This window comes from Neofelis nebulosa, chromosome X, assembly GCF_028018385.1.
Source record: "Neofelis nebulosa isolate mNeoNeb1 chromosome X, mNeoNeb1.pri, whole genome shotgun sequence".
Classification (NCBI taxonomy): domain Eukaryota; kingdom Metazoa; phylum Chordata; class Mammalia; order Carnivora; family Felidae; genus Neofelis; species Neofelis nebulosa.
The window spans coordinates 82,088,645-82,104,303 of record NC_080800.1 but is presented as its reverse complement, the minus strand read 5'-3'; the positions used below and the strand labels follow the sequence as shown (position 1 = coordinate 82,104,303).

General features: G+C 43.3%; 1 protein-coding gene across 3 annotated transcripts; it reads left to right on the top strand.

Moving 5' to 3' along the window:
• The first annotated feature begins 10,767 nt into the window (after positions 1–10,767).
• Positions 10,768–15,279, top strand: ARMCX2 (armadillo repeat containing X-linked 2). 3 transcript variants are annotated; one of them, XM_058713591.1, is made up of 5 exons: positions 10,812–10,875; positions 11,470–11,541; positions 12,084–12,136; positions 12,454–12,531; positions 12,888–15,279. In XM_058713591.1, exon 5 carries the CDS (start codon positions 13,017–13,019, stop codon positions 14,844–14,846), a length of 1,830 nt encoding a protein of 609 aa, XP_058569574.1. In that variant the 5' UTR covers positions 10,812–10,875; positions 11,470–11,541; positions 12,084–12,136; positions 12,454–12,531; positions 12,888–13,016; the 3' UTR covers positions 14,847–15,279. The 3 variants fall into 3 exon arrangements, with proteins under 3 accessions (XP_058569573.1, XP_058569574.1, XP_058569575.1); XM_058713590.1 differs by lacking the exon at positions 11,470–11,541 and having other exon boundaries at positions 10,768–10,875; XM_058713592.1 differs by lacking the exons at positions 10,812–10,875; positions 11,470–11,541 and adding an exon at positions 11,935–11,968.
• Positions 15,280–15,659: the final 380 nt, after the last annotated feature.

The window sequence follows — 15,659 nt, the reverse complement described above, 5'->3', positions numbered from 1 at the left end:
ATAAAACACAAAGGACTGCCTGGCCAGATATGACAGCAGACTATGCACACATCCAACAGGCTAGTCAAGGCTGAGGGACCAGCGCTGGGGACCAGCCAGATGAAGGGGAAGAAAAAGGGTGTTTCAGGAAGAGAGACAACATGTACCAAAGCTAGGAGGTGAGAGAGGAAATGATACATTCAGAGAACATTAATAAGTTCAGTAGGGCCAAAACAGTGAAGGAGGAGTAGGCAGGGATGGGGCTATGGAAGGCCTTGTCTGCCTGTAAAGCTTTTTGGACCTTATCCCCAGTGCAGTGGGAAGCCAGGCACTGAGGTGTTTTAAGTCAGATGTGAAGGAATTCAGATTTGGGGGAGATCACTTTGGCCACCAAGTGTATTGGAGCCACTCCTACCCTCTAGCAGAGGCAGGTAGACCAGTTTAGGAGGCTGTTGCCTTCATCCAGGAGAGAGATGACTGTGCAAGGTTGGCAGAAGTGACAACTGGGAGGTGTGGACTGATGAGAGACATTTCAGAGATAAATGGATGGGATGTGGGGGTGAAGTGGAGAGGGAGTTGGCTTGGGCAATGGGATGGGATGTTGGTGCCCTTCAGTGAGAATGAGACCCCTTGGAGGAGGAAAGGGAAGAAGGACAGTTGGAGGAAGAGAAGGAGTTGAGTTTTAGGAACCAGTGAGATGTCCAAATGGAGGAGCTCTTCACTGACCAGTTGATCACATGGATCTGGATTTTGGGTGCAAGGTGAAAGATGTGGGTATCATCAGCCTACAGACTCCAAGCATTAATCAGCTGGCTAGAGGAAACCAGACTATGGAAATGGAGAAGGGAAATGGGAAACAGGAAAAAAAACAGAGGCTCAGACAGCAGAGGCCAATGCATATTGCATGGTGTGGAAAAAGAGGACTTTTGTGACATCCCAAGTCAATATCATTTCTTTGCTTACTACTTTGGTTTCCTATTTACTGTGTGTCTGTTTTTCTGGAGGTGTGGTGGGCTGGGTTGGGGGCATGTCATACTTTCACATTAAGATGCAGCATAATCTAGTGGTGAAGAGAATGAGTTTGTGCAGTCAGTTGAGACTAGCTCCACTGATTTCTAGCTGGGTACACATTAGCAAAGTTGCTTAACTATTTTGAATCTATATTTCTTCATCTCTAAACTAATACCTATCCCCAATGTGATCTTGTCAAAATTGAAATAGATAACACATAGAAAACTCTCATCACATTCATTGCTATTATTGTTATTGTTATTATTATTATCATTACAATCTTCATCATGTCTACTTTTATCATTTTTGGTCCAGGACCATCTGGAGCATGCCATCCTAGGGTTTTATGCAAGGCATCAGGAGGAAGAAACAGTGCCTGAGAAGCACACTGTATTCATAATCTATAATAAACTTTGTACTTTCTAGATAAGGAGAAAGTCACAGGACTAGTTTGAGCCTGATGAGGCAGTTCTGAGTGTTGATTTACATAGCCCAAGGTAAGAGTTGTCTTTCCCAAGATATCATCTGATCTACTACAACATATCACATGGACAGTCCTCACATTCCAGCAGATTGATTTGGAGTCTCAGAATCCTTATTGATGAGATCTTGATTGCATGGTCAACCAATAAACAAGTTCTATACTCATCTTTTAAAATAAAACTAAAATAGGTAAAACACATTTTTATGGATTTCAGACCCCTGGGGGCCTGAGATCCAGATAACAGAAAGGTACTTCTCCACTTAATAGTCAATATTGCCATGGTTGCTTAATGGTTCACATGATTCACAAGTACTGTCTGCTCTCCTATAAAACAGTATTTGCATTTCAAAGAAATGTACATTTTTTAAAAATTCTCTTCTAAAAATATTTGTTTCAATAGGAAAAAATTGAATTAAGGTCTAGAAAAATTGAGACTTGCAATAACAAGGTTATATTTGCTATAATATTTTCAATAAGAAAAGACTTTATTAGAGCTATAAGTATATAGCTATAAACCATAGACTTCAGTGAACAAATTCAGGGTTTGATTACATGGAGCATTTACTCAGGAGTAATGGCTTTTCTTTTCCTTATCATCAGAAGCTCTATCATTAGCACAAAGCTTCTTATACATTCTTATCAATTTTTATCAGTTTTATCATTCACTGTTAGGATAAAAAAAAATTAAAGGCATCCCAACCAAGTTGGTGTGTCTTAAGCTTAAAAGAAAAATACAGGTTATAATGGCTCCTGATTTTGTTGGCATTAATGCCAACTACTCTTGGGGTGCCTGCGTGGTTCAGTTAAGCATCCAACTTCGGTTCAGGTCATTATCTCAAGGTTCATGAGTTTGAGCCCCAAGTCAGGCTCTGTGCTGATAGCTCAGAGCCTGGAGCTTGCTTCAGATTCTGTGTCTCCCTCTCTCTCTGCCCGTCTCCTGCTCATGCTCTGTCTCTGTCTTTCTCTTTCTCTCTCTCTCTCTCTCTCTCTCTCAAATGAATAAACTTAAAAAAATACCAAGTACTCTTTACATAATGCAAATTAGACTTCATAATTGATCAATCACCTTATATCCAATTTGAATTATGAATATGGTTGTGAAAGAAGTGCTTTCACTGAATAAAAATAGGCCATTAGCTAGTACTTGGAAACCCTTGTTATACAGACATTCTTATAAACTCTTACATAATATTCTATAATGTGCTGCAATATTTGATTATCTCACAACATTAAAAAGTGTAAGTTTTAATTATAAATGAAACTGGTTTGGGAGAGAAGGTAGAGTAAGTTAAATTATAGTACAATTTCTCAAATTTCAATTTTGATTTATATTATTTATACGATTTTATTATTTAATTTAACTTGATTTTTTTTAATGAGAAAGGATTTATCTACTGACCCATTACTATCTATAGGGTCTTGGTTAATTTACTTACCCTCTCCTGACATCCATTAAGTTGAGCAAAATAACTTGTGGTTTAAAGAAACAAGAATTTCTTCCAAGGCCAAAAAAAAAAAATCCTCTAGTTTGGGAAAGTGTTAGTGAAGTTTAGGGATTCCTGAACAAGTAGATACCTGTGCCTTACTCCAATAGTGTCTCAAAGATGTGGCAAGCCTCAGAACAGCCATGAGATGCTCAGCAACCCCAGCTTTGACAAAGATTTCTGTTCCTTTAGCATAGAGCAGAAGCACCAGAGCCATCAAGCCTGAAATGAGCTTGCAATCTGGAACAATGTGTGTCTCAGCAGACCATGTGACTGGGCCTGCCTTTCTGATATGCTGGTTCCCAAATTTTGACTACACTCAAAGAGTAAGGGAACCACAAAAATAAATAAAAAAGCTGATTTGTTTTCCATTTTAACAAGATGGGGACTCAAAAGAGCTTAAATTCCTCCAAGTTACCTTCTATCCCCAAGACCCTTGGGCCACCACCTAGATCTTAGATTAATAAACCCATTTGTCAGAGTAGCTAGGTCCTCTTTTCTTGACGACTTCCCAACTCTGCTTAGGTCACCTTTGATGGTCTAAGTGAACATCTGACCCTCCTTTAGCAACTTCCTCATTACTTCCAAGAAATTTGGAAGTGAGTTGGAAGGCAGTAAACTTAACACCTGTCCAACCTGTTTTAAATGGGACAGGCTTCCACATCCTATGTCTAAACATCCGTCAACCTTTGTATTAACTGGGGTGCCTGGGTGGCTCTGTCGGTTAAGCTTCTGACTCTTCATTTTGGTTCAAGTCATGATCTCAAGGTTCGTAGGTTCAAGCACGGCATTGAACTTCATGCTGGCAGCTGACAGCGCAGTCTTCTTGGGATTCTTTCTATCCCTCTCTCTGCCCCTCCCCTGTGCATGCATGTGCGAACATGTGCTCTCTCTCTCTCTTTCTCTCTCTCTCTCTCTCTTTCTCTCTCTCAAAATAAATAAACTTTAACAAAAATAAAGCTTTAAAAAATACCTTTGTATTAACCTCTAGTCTCATTATAGGCAGAATACATTTTCATGAGGCGCTAAACTGGGTGTCCTCCAAAATCTATATATTGAAGGAGGGAGAGTTGATTATTAGGTTAAAGTGAGAAAACTAGCCTCTGAGGGAAAGTGTTTCTGAGACAACCACTAGGAGATTGGAAAAGAACAAGCACTCTCCTCTTTTTCAGTTATGGAAAAGTTAGGCATTTTCTGATAGAGTGCAACACAGCTAGTAATGCTGAAGTATAGGCCTTCTGGTGAGAGGAGCACATGAATAAGAAGCACATTTGCATTGCAGGAATGCTGAATGGCTACTTATAATAGAGGTAGTAAATGCTATTGATGCTTTGTCTAGATTCTGTTTACTGGGCTAATGCATCCATCCCCTAGCTCTTCCAAGCATTGGTTGCTAGATTCATAGTTGTACCCTTTTTAGAGGATACCCAGGAGCTAAAATCCCTCTCCCCTCATGTCACTTCACCCATACACCATGGCTTGCAATCAGCGGATATAAAATGCTGGCTCCTTTGCCTCAAAGTGGATCAATTCTGTGGTGCCCTTCATGTCCCAGAGTTGCCCTGGGTTCAGGCTGAGGCTATACTTCAGCTGGACTCCATCTATGCCTAGTTTCTTCCTCTGTCCTTTGCTGCTCCCCTCACCTCCAAAGATGTTTCATCTGAGAACACTCCTTCACTAAATTACTTTCACAAAAATTCCCATCTCAAGCTCTGCTTCTAGGGAGCCCCACTTAAGACACAATGGTATTAATATGTTTCATCTCTGTATCTGTCTGTGTTCTCCACTTTCCCTTTCTCAATCAAGTCTACTTCCTTGCCTCAGAGTAACTTTGTAGCAGGATTTTCCAGATTTTGTTTCCCCCAAATCCCAAATCCATTGTGAATAACAGAGTTAGGGGAGTAAGAGATTTCCCTCACACTAAAGAGAAATCCCCCTTCGACTGGAGTGGAAAAGAGAGAGGTCTCTGAGTCCCTTGAGCAAATGGGACCTCTAGCCTCTTCCCTAACAGCCCAGAGCAAACAGTAGGAACCCAAGTTTGGTGGCCTGGATCCTTCCCAGGGCTCCCAACTTCACTAAATTCCTGTGTCTTTTATGCCAAGCATGGCACAGAAGCTGCCTAACTGGCCCACCTGGAAACTTGAATGATGGGTATCACAGCTATAACTAGTGCGGAAAGATATCTCCTTGTAGATAGATTTTAGTTTAGTGTACACAGTTATTTTTTAGAAAATGAAAACATTTAATATTTTTCACACCTGAATCCGAGGACAAAGTTTCATACCTGCTATATGAAAGGTCAGCAAAAGGGGAAGACTATGATTACTATATTTTATTATTATGAAACAATTCATTAACAGAATGTTTATGAACCATTTCTAATAACTAATAAAAGACATCCCTTGCAATGTAACCTGAAAAAAATAATCCCAGGATAATACATACAGTATGATTGCAATAATGTTAAACACACACATCTGCATTCTTACACAGAGAGAAAGACAAGGAATGGTAATTGTTGGTGGCTTATTTTTATTTTCTTCCTTACAGTTTTCTGTATTTTCTAAACTTTTTGTAAGCAGGATTAATGTCTTTTGAATCACCTGGTTTCTTCTTGTTCTGCTGTCCACCACAGGTTAGTTGGTATATGCAATATCATGTGCCAGCACCGATCACCAGTCCCGCTGCCATCACCCCCAAATTCTGGGCGCGGCCCATGCTGCCGCTGTTGCGCTATCTCACGGGTCTCTCCCAGGCTAGTGAGAGAGCGTGCTGGAGGCGGCAGTCTGAAACAACAGTCAAGTGGGATCTAAGGGTGGGGGGGAGGAAAAAAGGAAATGAAGCCTAAGGCTTTCTCCATCTTTCGCATCCCACCCACCACTGATGGATGGACCAGCATACCATGGACAGACCAAAGCCTGAAGTAGACAGGAACAGGAGACAGTGGGGATTCAGTGCTCTGGTGGATGCACCAACACCCGAATGTGGGTCCAAACCCCAACATTTCCCTGTTCCAGATCCAGGTTGTCAGACTTGTCTCTCACCTCACATGTACCCCATCTCTCTGCTCCCTGATAACTGTTTCCTCCCCTCTGCCTCCTAAGTCACCAAAGCCAACCATTTCTGCTGGTGCTACTTCCCTGCCTTTTACAATGCCCGTGGAAGAGTCTGGTTTCGGGTGTCTCCAAGGGGAAACACTGAAGTGCCTCTAAAGTCAACAATTGTGCTGCCACCCTCCACCCTCACCCCATGAGTCTTCGATCAACACCCACCCTCACGACGTACAGGAATCAAGAGCAGTTTCCTCCTCTTCCTCCTCCTCCTCCTTCCTAGCTCACAACCACACCATCTCCAAGGAAATAGGGAGCTTGCTACCTGAGCAGAACCGCCATCTGGACCAAGACTTCAGTACTAGGCTGCTGATCACGTGACACTGCGTCACTGGTGAGTTCGGGTCCCAAATTTCCCCGCCTATTATTAGCAACCCTCCTCTCCCCACCACCACTGCACGCCAGGCACTGTCGCTTTTTTAGTCCTTGCACACCCAACAAATATGTTGTGTTTGTCTGATTATTGAAAGGGGCAGCATCTTCTACTGGACTACTGGTCAATTCTACTGTTTCTCTGGAGGAATGACCCCATCCTTTTCTCTGTTCCCTCCACCTTGTTTCTTTGGAATCCCTACTGTTCCCGTCTGCAGTCCTGAAAATTGGGGTGGGAGAAAGGGTGTCAGGAAAGGAACCAGAGTGAAAAAAAATTTTTGGTATTTTCTTATTAGCACTATTCTGTTCCTTATTTAAACACTAGTGTGCATCCTTTTTATTATTAGAAACTATGATAGAACTTTTGTCATTTAAGAAAAAAAATCACTTAAAAAATACATGTATCATAAGCAATCATACTGCATAATGAGCTTTGTACATTCCATTCAAATCAATCTTAATTTCTTCTACATCTTGTTACATGATAAGATCCTGATTAAGCAAATCAGTTATCTGAGGGTTTGCAAATCTGCTAATATGGCATTACCAATTAGGCTTTATTTTTGGAATGCAAGAGAATTGTTCAACGTAGGAAAGCCATTCACTCATTTATTCAACACATTTACTGAGCACCTACTACATGCCATTCATTCTTCTTGATGCTGTGGTTACAGCAGTGAATTAAACAGACCTCAATCTCTAATTTCATGGCCCTTACATTGTAGTCAGAAAGACAAACAACAAACAAGATAAATAAACAAAATGTATACTATATTATTGGTGTTACCTATAAAAAAAATTAAAGGAAAGAAAGGAAGATATGAAAAGTTGAGATGGGTTGAACATTTGGATAGGGTAGCTGGAGAAGGAATCACTAGGAAGGTAACCCTTGAGTAAAGACCTGAATTCAATGAGTAATCTAAGTATGGTGATATTTTGGGTAAGAATATCTGAGACAGGAGGACAAGGAAATGAAAAGGCTCTGTGAAGGCAATAAGCCCAGTATGTCCCAAGAACATCAAGGAGGCCAGGATGACTGAGCTAAAGAGAACATCATAGAAGATGAAACAGGGAGGTAATAAGGTTGAAGAGAATACAGCCTTTTAAGTTAAAGACATTTGCATTTACTCTAAACATCAGGGGAAGTGGGGTGTGTGAAGTTTGAACTTGGGGAATGTGTTGAAAATAAACTATAAGGAGACTAGAGTGGCAGGGAGACCAGTCTATCTAAATCATTCACTGCAGCAGCAAACAGAAGGAAAAAAGAAACCTTTCAATCAAAGCATTTGATAAATCTAGCCAGCCATTCCTGAATATTTAAAAACTATTAGTAAAATAGGAATGGGAGGAAACTTAGTTTATGCAGTAAAAAATTATATATAATTTAACAAATCATTTTTGGTTACATTAAATCAGATATAAAAGAAAGTATCCTTATCCTGATGAAGAATATATCAGAGGATCTTCTAACCTGGCAGATTCCTCCCTCCTTGTGGGTTACCAAGACCACAGAACTTATGACTTGGCTCCACTCACTGACATTATTTCTCTGTATTGCTTTTTTTGCACCATTGGTAAACATAAGTGAAAGTAACCCTTGAAAAAAGGATAGAATATATCAGAGCAAAGATTACACTAAATGATGAAACAAAACAGGCATTCCCATTTTATTCAAGAATAAGATCTAGTCACCACCATTGCTCAACATAGTTCTAGAGGTTCTGATCAATGTAACACATGCAGAAAAGAAAAAAATGTACAAATATCGGAAAGGAAGAAGTGAAAAAAGTCATTTGCAGATGATTGTATATAAATACCTGGAAAAGCCAAAAGTATCACCTGAAAACTGTTGGAGTTAATAAGACAAATCACAAAAATTAGCACATACAAAATAAATATATAATAGTTGAACATTATCCTTAAGCAGAAAATTCCCTCCCAGAAATTTTAATTGGAGAAAAAATAGCATTTCAACAACAAAGACTACTAAATACCTAGGGAAAACCTAACAAGTAATAGGAATTATTTAGCTGAAGAAATTTATGAAATTTGATTAACAAACATAAAAATAGATCTGAACAAAATGGAGACATAACATATTCCTGGAGGGGAAGTCTCAATGTTAAGATACTAATGTTTTTCAAATTAATCTGCAGATTTACTACAATTACAATAAAATTCCAAATGCTTATTATGTGTTTATTGTTGCTCAATTTGGAACTTGATTAATAACCACAAATGCACCTACTAATATGTCCATAAAAAGGACAATGGAAATTGTTAGCAGTGGTTTAGAGTGCAAAAGATATCACAGATATCTTTCTCTGTATACTTTATATATTTATTTGTTATATTGGATATTTTATAATCATTAATATATGTTACTTTTTTCCTCAGGAAAAAAAAACAACAACAAGAGATTCCTAATCTGGATTGTTATATATAACACTAACTCTCTAGGCCATTGTATCAGTTCTTAATATCTAGGGGAGCAATCACTGACCCCTTGAGAAACTGATGAGTTAAATGACCTCTAATGCCACTCCCCCCAAACAAATGCACTTAACCACACATACACCCACAAACAAAACCTTGTGTACAATTTCAGGTACAGCACAGAGGCAGCCAGTTAAGAATGCCTACTAGTTAATCAGTATGGTCAGTGAGGAGGTTCCCTTGGGCTCCAGCATACATTTGGCTGAGGGAGCACCAAAATGGGTGTGGGCTACATGCAGTGACCCTGCAGCACGGCTAGGTTCTGTCTGGGTGCCTGCAAGCAAGGAGGCCAGAGGTAAGAGGCCCAGCTGGCTGCACATCTCAAGCCAGGTGGGAGCAGCAGTGTTAGGAGCAATGTTAACTAAGGCACCATGATTGAGGGCAGAACAGGCAGACCTGGTGCTTTCCCCAGCCAGCAATCACTTTTTTTTCATGGAAAACTGCAGCTGCAGGGGTATGTGAGAACAGCAGCCCCTTCTGTGTATCTCTGAGTTACATCTGTGGGGATTTTGGGGAGGAGGGGAGAAAAGGAAGAAGCCAAAGTTGGTTACTCAAGTTGGTCACCTGATTAAAGGTGGCATTTACCATCTTGGTCACCTGTCCATGTGTACTTTTAGAGTGACCAACAGAATCAAGTGCCTGAATGCAGGGAATGAGAGGCTCTGGAATATGGAAGGGGGTAGAGGGTCAACACCTCCCCACCCTTGACAAAACGGGGGGGGGTGGGATTTAGCTATCTCTGCATCCCTCACTTTCATCTTTCCCTTGGCCTAACATCTCTGCTTTTTGCCCAGAGCTGAATCACGAAACTGGAACCTAATCCAGGGACAGTTGTTCAAAACTGTTATGGTTACAGCCATCAAATTACAGAAGGTTCACACAGCAGTCAGCAATGGTTTGGGAATATTAAATAAATGTGTTTCTCTAACAGAACAAGACAGGATCATTTATTTATCCAACTTAAAAGCCATCCCAGAAGGAGAAAAAGTAGGATATTATTTGTCCAAAATAAATAAGATTGGACAACTCAACATCTTTCCGTAGATCAATTTACAGATCCCATGAAAGAAAACACACTTATCTTGTTGAGGGAAAATGCCATTTTTATATGTTCAAATACCTTAGCACGTTTTGACAACTATTTCCTATGTGGCCAATAGAAGTCATTTTCTGTATGGTAAAAATTAACCAAAATTAATGGTGCCTTCCAATATTAGTGGGAGATCTTTATAAATCATGCAGCTTTTTTTGTTGTTGCTGCTTCTCATACTGTGGTATTTTTTTACTGCAATAATAAAGGATGGTGATCACTTTAAAAACAAATTGGAGAAGTGTTACAGAAATACAGACCCCATTCCCACTCCTTATCTCCTTTCTGACACTCTGCCCCTTAACTATACTGGAAAAGGGACACAACTGCAGGGGAAATGGTGGGCACTAGTGGATTAGGGATTGAAGGTGGAACGAAGGGAGAATGTCCAGTTGCCCAAGAAAAAAATGAAACAATTCCCCCAACAACAACAACAACAACAGCAAAAAGTAAAACTGGTCCATAACCTTCCAAAAAGATGCATCCCATCCCCAGTAACTAGAAAAAGACAAATTCTAACACAGAGAGAAGGGGCTACTTTTGACCTCCGGGACTACAAAGACAAAAAAATAATAAAATGAAATGAGTGACAGGACCTGATGTGGTAGGGTGAGGTGGGAGTAGGGCTAAAGGAGGGACTCATGTTCTTGGTGGGAGTGGAAATTGGGGACCCAAGCTTACTGGCGATGAGACCCTCACGTGACCGGGAGCTGACGTGGGCAAAGGTACTTAAAGCCCTGACAGCCGTCCTCCGTCCTCCTCTGGGTACCAACTCTCTTACGCTGCGCACTGCCGTGCGTTTAACCCAGGCGAGGAGGAGGAGGAGAAAATTCCCCCAGATCCGGGCAGGTGGGTGTGAGGGTGGGCATAGCCTGACACTCCCGAAAGGGGTAGCTCAGAGATGCGGGAATCTGAGGCCGCGGGTGCCTCTGCCTCAACCGCTCCTGGCCGGCTTTCCAGACCCCCGCGCTCAGTCGCAGCTCATTTTGGTGGGCGGCAGGGAGAGGGGGAGGGGGAAAACCTAAAGACTGGGATATAGCTGCGGAGAATCCGCTCAATTCCTCTCCCAGTCAGTGTTTTTTGGTTTTGTTTTTGACACTCAGGCCTCGCACCCCACATCCTGTCCTATTTTGAGAGGAGGAGGGAAGAGAAATAAACGTGGCAGCGCATATAAGGCCAGTAGGGTGGTTGGGCAAGGGCGACCGGAGAGGCACGCAATTTGGAAACAATCCGGGCCGTTCATTCCCATCCTCACTTTACAGATACCTCCCCCAACCACCACTCCCCCTGCCCTCCGCCCGGCAGGCCCCCTGTCATTAGGGGGTGCTGGGATATGGGTGTGCCAGTCTCTGTGGGGGAGATGGCGGTTTTGGCGCTGTCTGGGCTTCACAGGAGGGGGGACCCTGAGACAATCTGGTATTAAACCGCCGTGCTACCCCCCAGGCTGCTTTCCAGACACCTCCAACCCAAACAGCCCTTCACCTCCGTTTATTCAGTCCTGGAAAAGGAGTTCGGGTACGCTGGAGGGAGACGTGGCGGTGGTTATTGGGTAATTTGGGGAGAGGGGGAGGCGGAGCCCAGAACAGAGAAACAGTGGAAAATCACGACCCTCAAATCGAAAGGTCAGACATTGGAGCTCCTGTTCTTCAGGCTAATGCTAGGGCTGGGGCCTGGGGCCTGAAGGACGGGTGGTCCTAGGAGGAAGACACTAGATTGTTTGGCATTAATCCCTTATCCCGCGTCCCATCCAGTTTTTGCTGCACCCTCGCCCCGCCCCCTCCTGCTTCGGTGCAGGAGAAGGGGTGTGGCTGTGTGTCCTGGAGAAATGGCGGACGGGCGGGGAGGGGCAAAAGAAAGGAGGGGTTGAGTGCCTGGGGAGTCTGTGCAGGAGGCGGGGCAGAGAGGTGAGAAGAGTTGAGTGAATTGAGAGGTGCTCGTTCTGGTATGTGAATGTTAAAAGGCAATTATAGGGACTTGTGTCCTGGGTCTCCTCCATCCACCGGCTCTCACTGTCCAACCTCTGGTGTCTACATTTCTGCCCTTCTTTCTGTCCTTAGGATGAAGCTTTAACTGAACTGAAGGGAAGAGAAACTGCCCTGAATCTTTGGAGGTCAGTGTGGGGAGTGGGAACGGTCTGGAAACCCCTGGTGTGAACGGGGCAGAAACCAGAGCAGAGAATGTGACGAGAGGCCCCTCCTCCCCCATCTTTTCCCTCTTTACAAGATACCTTTGCCTTGGGCCTGTCCTTTCTGGTGCAAAGAAAGGGGTGTGTCATCCACTTTCTTAATGCTTTGAGTAGGAAGGGTTAGGAAGGGAAAGAGGATCCCTGAGAGGGAAAAACATGGCCTACAGGGGTTCAAATCAAGAAAGGAAATTGAATCCAACTACCAAATGCTCCAAAACACCCTTTCTGGGATCTCTCTGCAGGTCTGTCTGAATTTGGGGCCCTGCACAAGTACAAGCCTGTTGGAAAAAACGTAAACTGCTCCTGCTTCCAGCAAGTTGGTATGTGTATGAGCAACATCTGGGGACCCTTGGGGTGACTGTGGGAGGATCAGAGCAGAATCTGGGGTCTCTACTGTTTTTCCTGCTCTCCACCAGTTTCCTAACGTCCATACTGCCTCTCATCCCTCATTTAGGTGCTAGGAAATTGTGTGTTGGCATTGGGTAGGGCTGCCTAGGGATGAAGGTGTAGAAAACCTTGAACAACCAAGGTCCTGTATCAGCAAACACAAGCCTTGACATCTGTGTCTGGGTACCAGCCCACTCACCAAGCATTATGTTTCCAAGTTCTCTAAGGAGCCTTGTTTAGACATGAAGTTAGCCAAAGCCTTAAGCTTCATTTCTATCCTTTACCCCAGGTCCTTCTCAACTTGCATCCTGGGTAAAACCCGTGAGACTGAGTGGAAGTGCCTTGCCCAGACGTGCACACATCCCATTTAGGCAAGCCAGCTCCACGCACTGGATCAGGGAATTACTCCAGCTGCACCATGAGCCGAGTTCGAGATGCTGGCTGCGTAGCCGCCGGGATAGTGATTGGGGCTAGTGCCTGGTACTGTGTCTACAAATATGCCAGGGGAAGAAACCAGACAAAAAAGAGACTGGCCAAGCCCAAGACAAGGGCTGTGGCCGGGACTGGAGCCAGGTCTAGAGCTGGACTAAGGGCCGGATTCACAATTGACCTTGGGCCAAGATTCGGCCCTCCCACCCCAGTCCACACTCAGGCCGAGGACAGGGTCCAGGATGAAGCCTCTGCTCTGGACATGGCTGGACCTGAAGGAGTGGCCCCAGCTGTGTCCAGTGCTGAGGCTCAGAGTGGGGCAGGAAATCAGGTCCAGGAGGTAGAAGGGACAGGTGTTGGACCTAAAGCTGAACCAGTAGTTAGGGCCACAGCAGCTTCTTCAATGGCACCACCTCCCAGGGAGGCAGAGGCTTCCGTGGCTGCAGAGGCCCCCACAATCACAAGGGCTCCCAAACTGCCAGAAGCCCTTGACACAGCAGAGGTTCCCAGGATGCCAGCAGCACCTCCCAGGGCGCCAGTGATGCCTCCTATGGCGTCAGCACCTACTGAGGCTGTGGAGGCTCCTGTAAGGGCAACGTCTACTGCAGCACCAGTGCCTTCTGGGGTAACAGTGCCTACTGGGGCTGCAGAGGCTCCTGGGACTTCAGGATCCCCTAGCATAGCAGCCTACAAGAAAGCGACCCCTGGGGCTCATACAGGTGCAATACCTAAGGCCGGATCAGCGACTGGAGCTGTACCCAAAGGTGGAGCCAAGGGAACCAAGTCTCGGACTGGGGGCAAGGGCAAGGGAAAGAAAAACAAGGTTGAAGTAGACGAATTGGGGCTGGGCTTCCGCCCTGGGGATGGGGCTGCAGCAGCTGCTGCAGCCTCTGCTAATGGAGGACAGGCTTTCCTGGCAGAGATCCCTGATTCTGAGGAAGGGGAGTCTGGGTGGACTGACACAGAGTCAGAGTCAGATTCTGAGCCTGAAACCCAACAGAGAGGGAGAGGGAAGAGACCTGTTCCCATGCAGAAGCGCCCCTTTCCTTATGAAATAGATGAGATTCTTGGTGTCCGAGACCTCAGGAAAGTCCTTGCTTTGCTTCAAAAATCAGATGATCCTTTTATCCAACAGGTAGCTTTGCTCACTCTGAGCAACAATGCCAACTATTCATGCAACCAAGACACAATTCGCAAATTGGGAGGCCTCCCAATTATTGCAAACATGATCAACAAAACTGATCCCCACATTAAGGAAAAAGCCTTAATGGCCATGAATAACCTGAGTGAGAACTATGAAAATCAGGGCCGACTTCAGGTATACATGAATAAAGTGATGGATGATATCATGGCCTCTAACCTGAACTCAGCAGTACAGGTAGTTGGACTAAAATTTTTAACAAACATGACTATTACAAATGACTACCAGCATCTGCTTGTCAACTCCATTGCAAACTTTTTCCGTTTGTTATCTCAGGGAGGTGGAAAAATCAAGGTTGAAATTTTGAAAATACTTTCGAATTTTGCTGAAAACCCAGATATGTTAAAAAAACTGCTCAGCACCCAAGTGCCATCATCATTTAGTTCTCTTTATAATTCCTATGTGGAATCAGAAATTCTTATTAATGCCCTTACTCTATTTGAGATCATCTATGACAATCTCAGAGCAGAAGTATTCAACTACAGAGAATTCAATAAAGGTTCCCTGTTTTACTTATGTACTACATCTGGAGTGTGTGTTAAGAAAATTCGAGCCTTAGCAGATCACCATGACCTCTTGGTGAAAGTGAAAGTTATAAAACTAGTGGATAAATTCTGATTGGCTATGTGCTGTCAAAAGACTTGAAGAAATTTCTTGGTTTTCCAGTCTGGAAGCAATGAAAATTGAAAGTTACTACTTTTCCACTTTTCATTTAGTAAAGGGATCCTTTCAGCTGCCAGTTTTGAATAATGTATCATCCAGAGTGATGTTATCTGTGACAGTCTCCAGCTTTAAGCTGAACCATTTTATGAATACCAAATAAGTAGTCCTCTTGTACTGAAAACACATTTGTGACTTTAATCATGCTGCTTGAATGGAAATATTTTTACTGGTTCCTCTATGTGAATTGACAGTGAACCTGTCCATCAAAAATAGCCTACACTTCTGTCATATGTTTTGTCTTGAATTTATCCACCAAAGACTTCATTTGTGTATCATCAATAAAGTTGTATGTTCTGACTGATGAAAAAAAAAATGTTCTCATGTTTGAATTTAAATTCTAGCTGGTGAGATAAAGTACATAAACACAAAAGGATTACTGACAGCACCTGGGCATCTGTTCATTGTCAAATATATGCTGTCTGGTTAAATAAAGAAGTTGCTGGAGACCTTTAAGGAGGAAGGGCACACTTAGGCTGGGACCTGAAGGGAGAGCATGAGAAAACACAGGAGGGCATTCAGGTGGGTAAGATGGCCTGAAGAAAGGCATGAGGTGGAAAATCTGTGATTAAGAAGACAACGAATTTGCCTGAAATGGAAGCTGTGGAAGAGAAGGATGAATGAAAAAGGTGGGGAAAGTTTGGAGAAATCCTGAACCCCCACCTGAGATGGAAATATCCAAGAGTTACTGGACATTTTTGACAAAAGGAA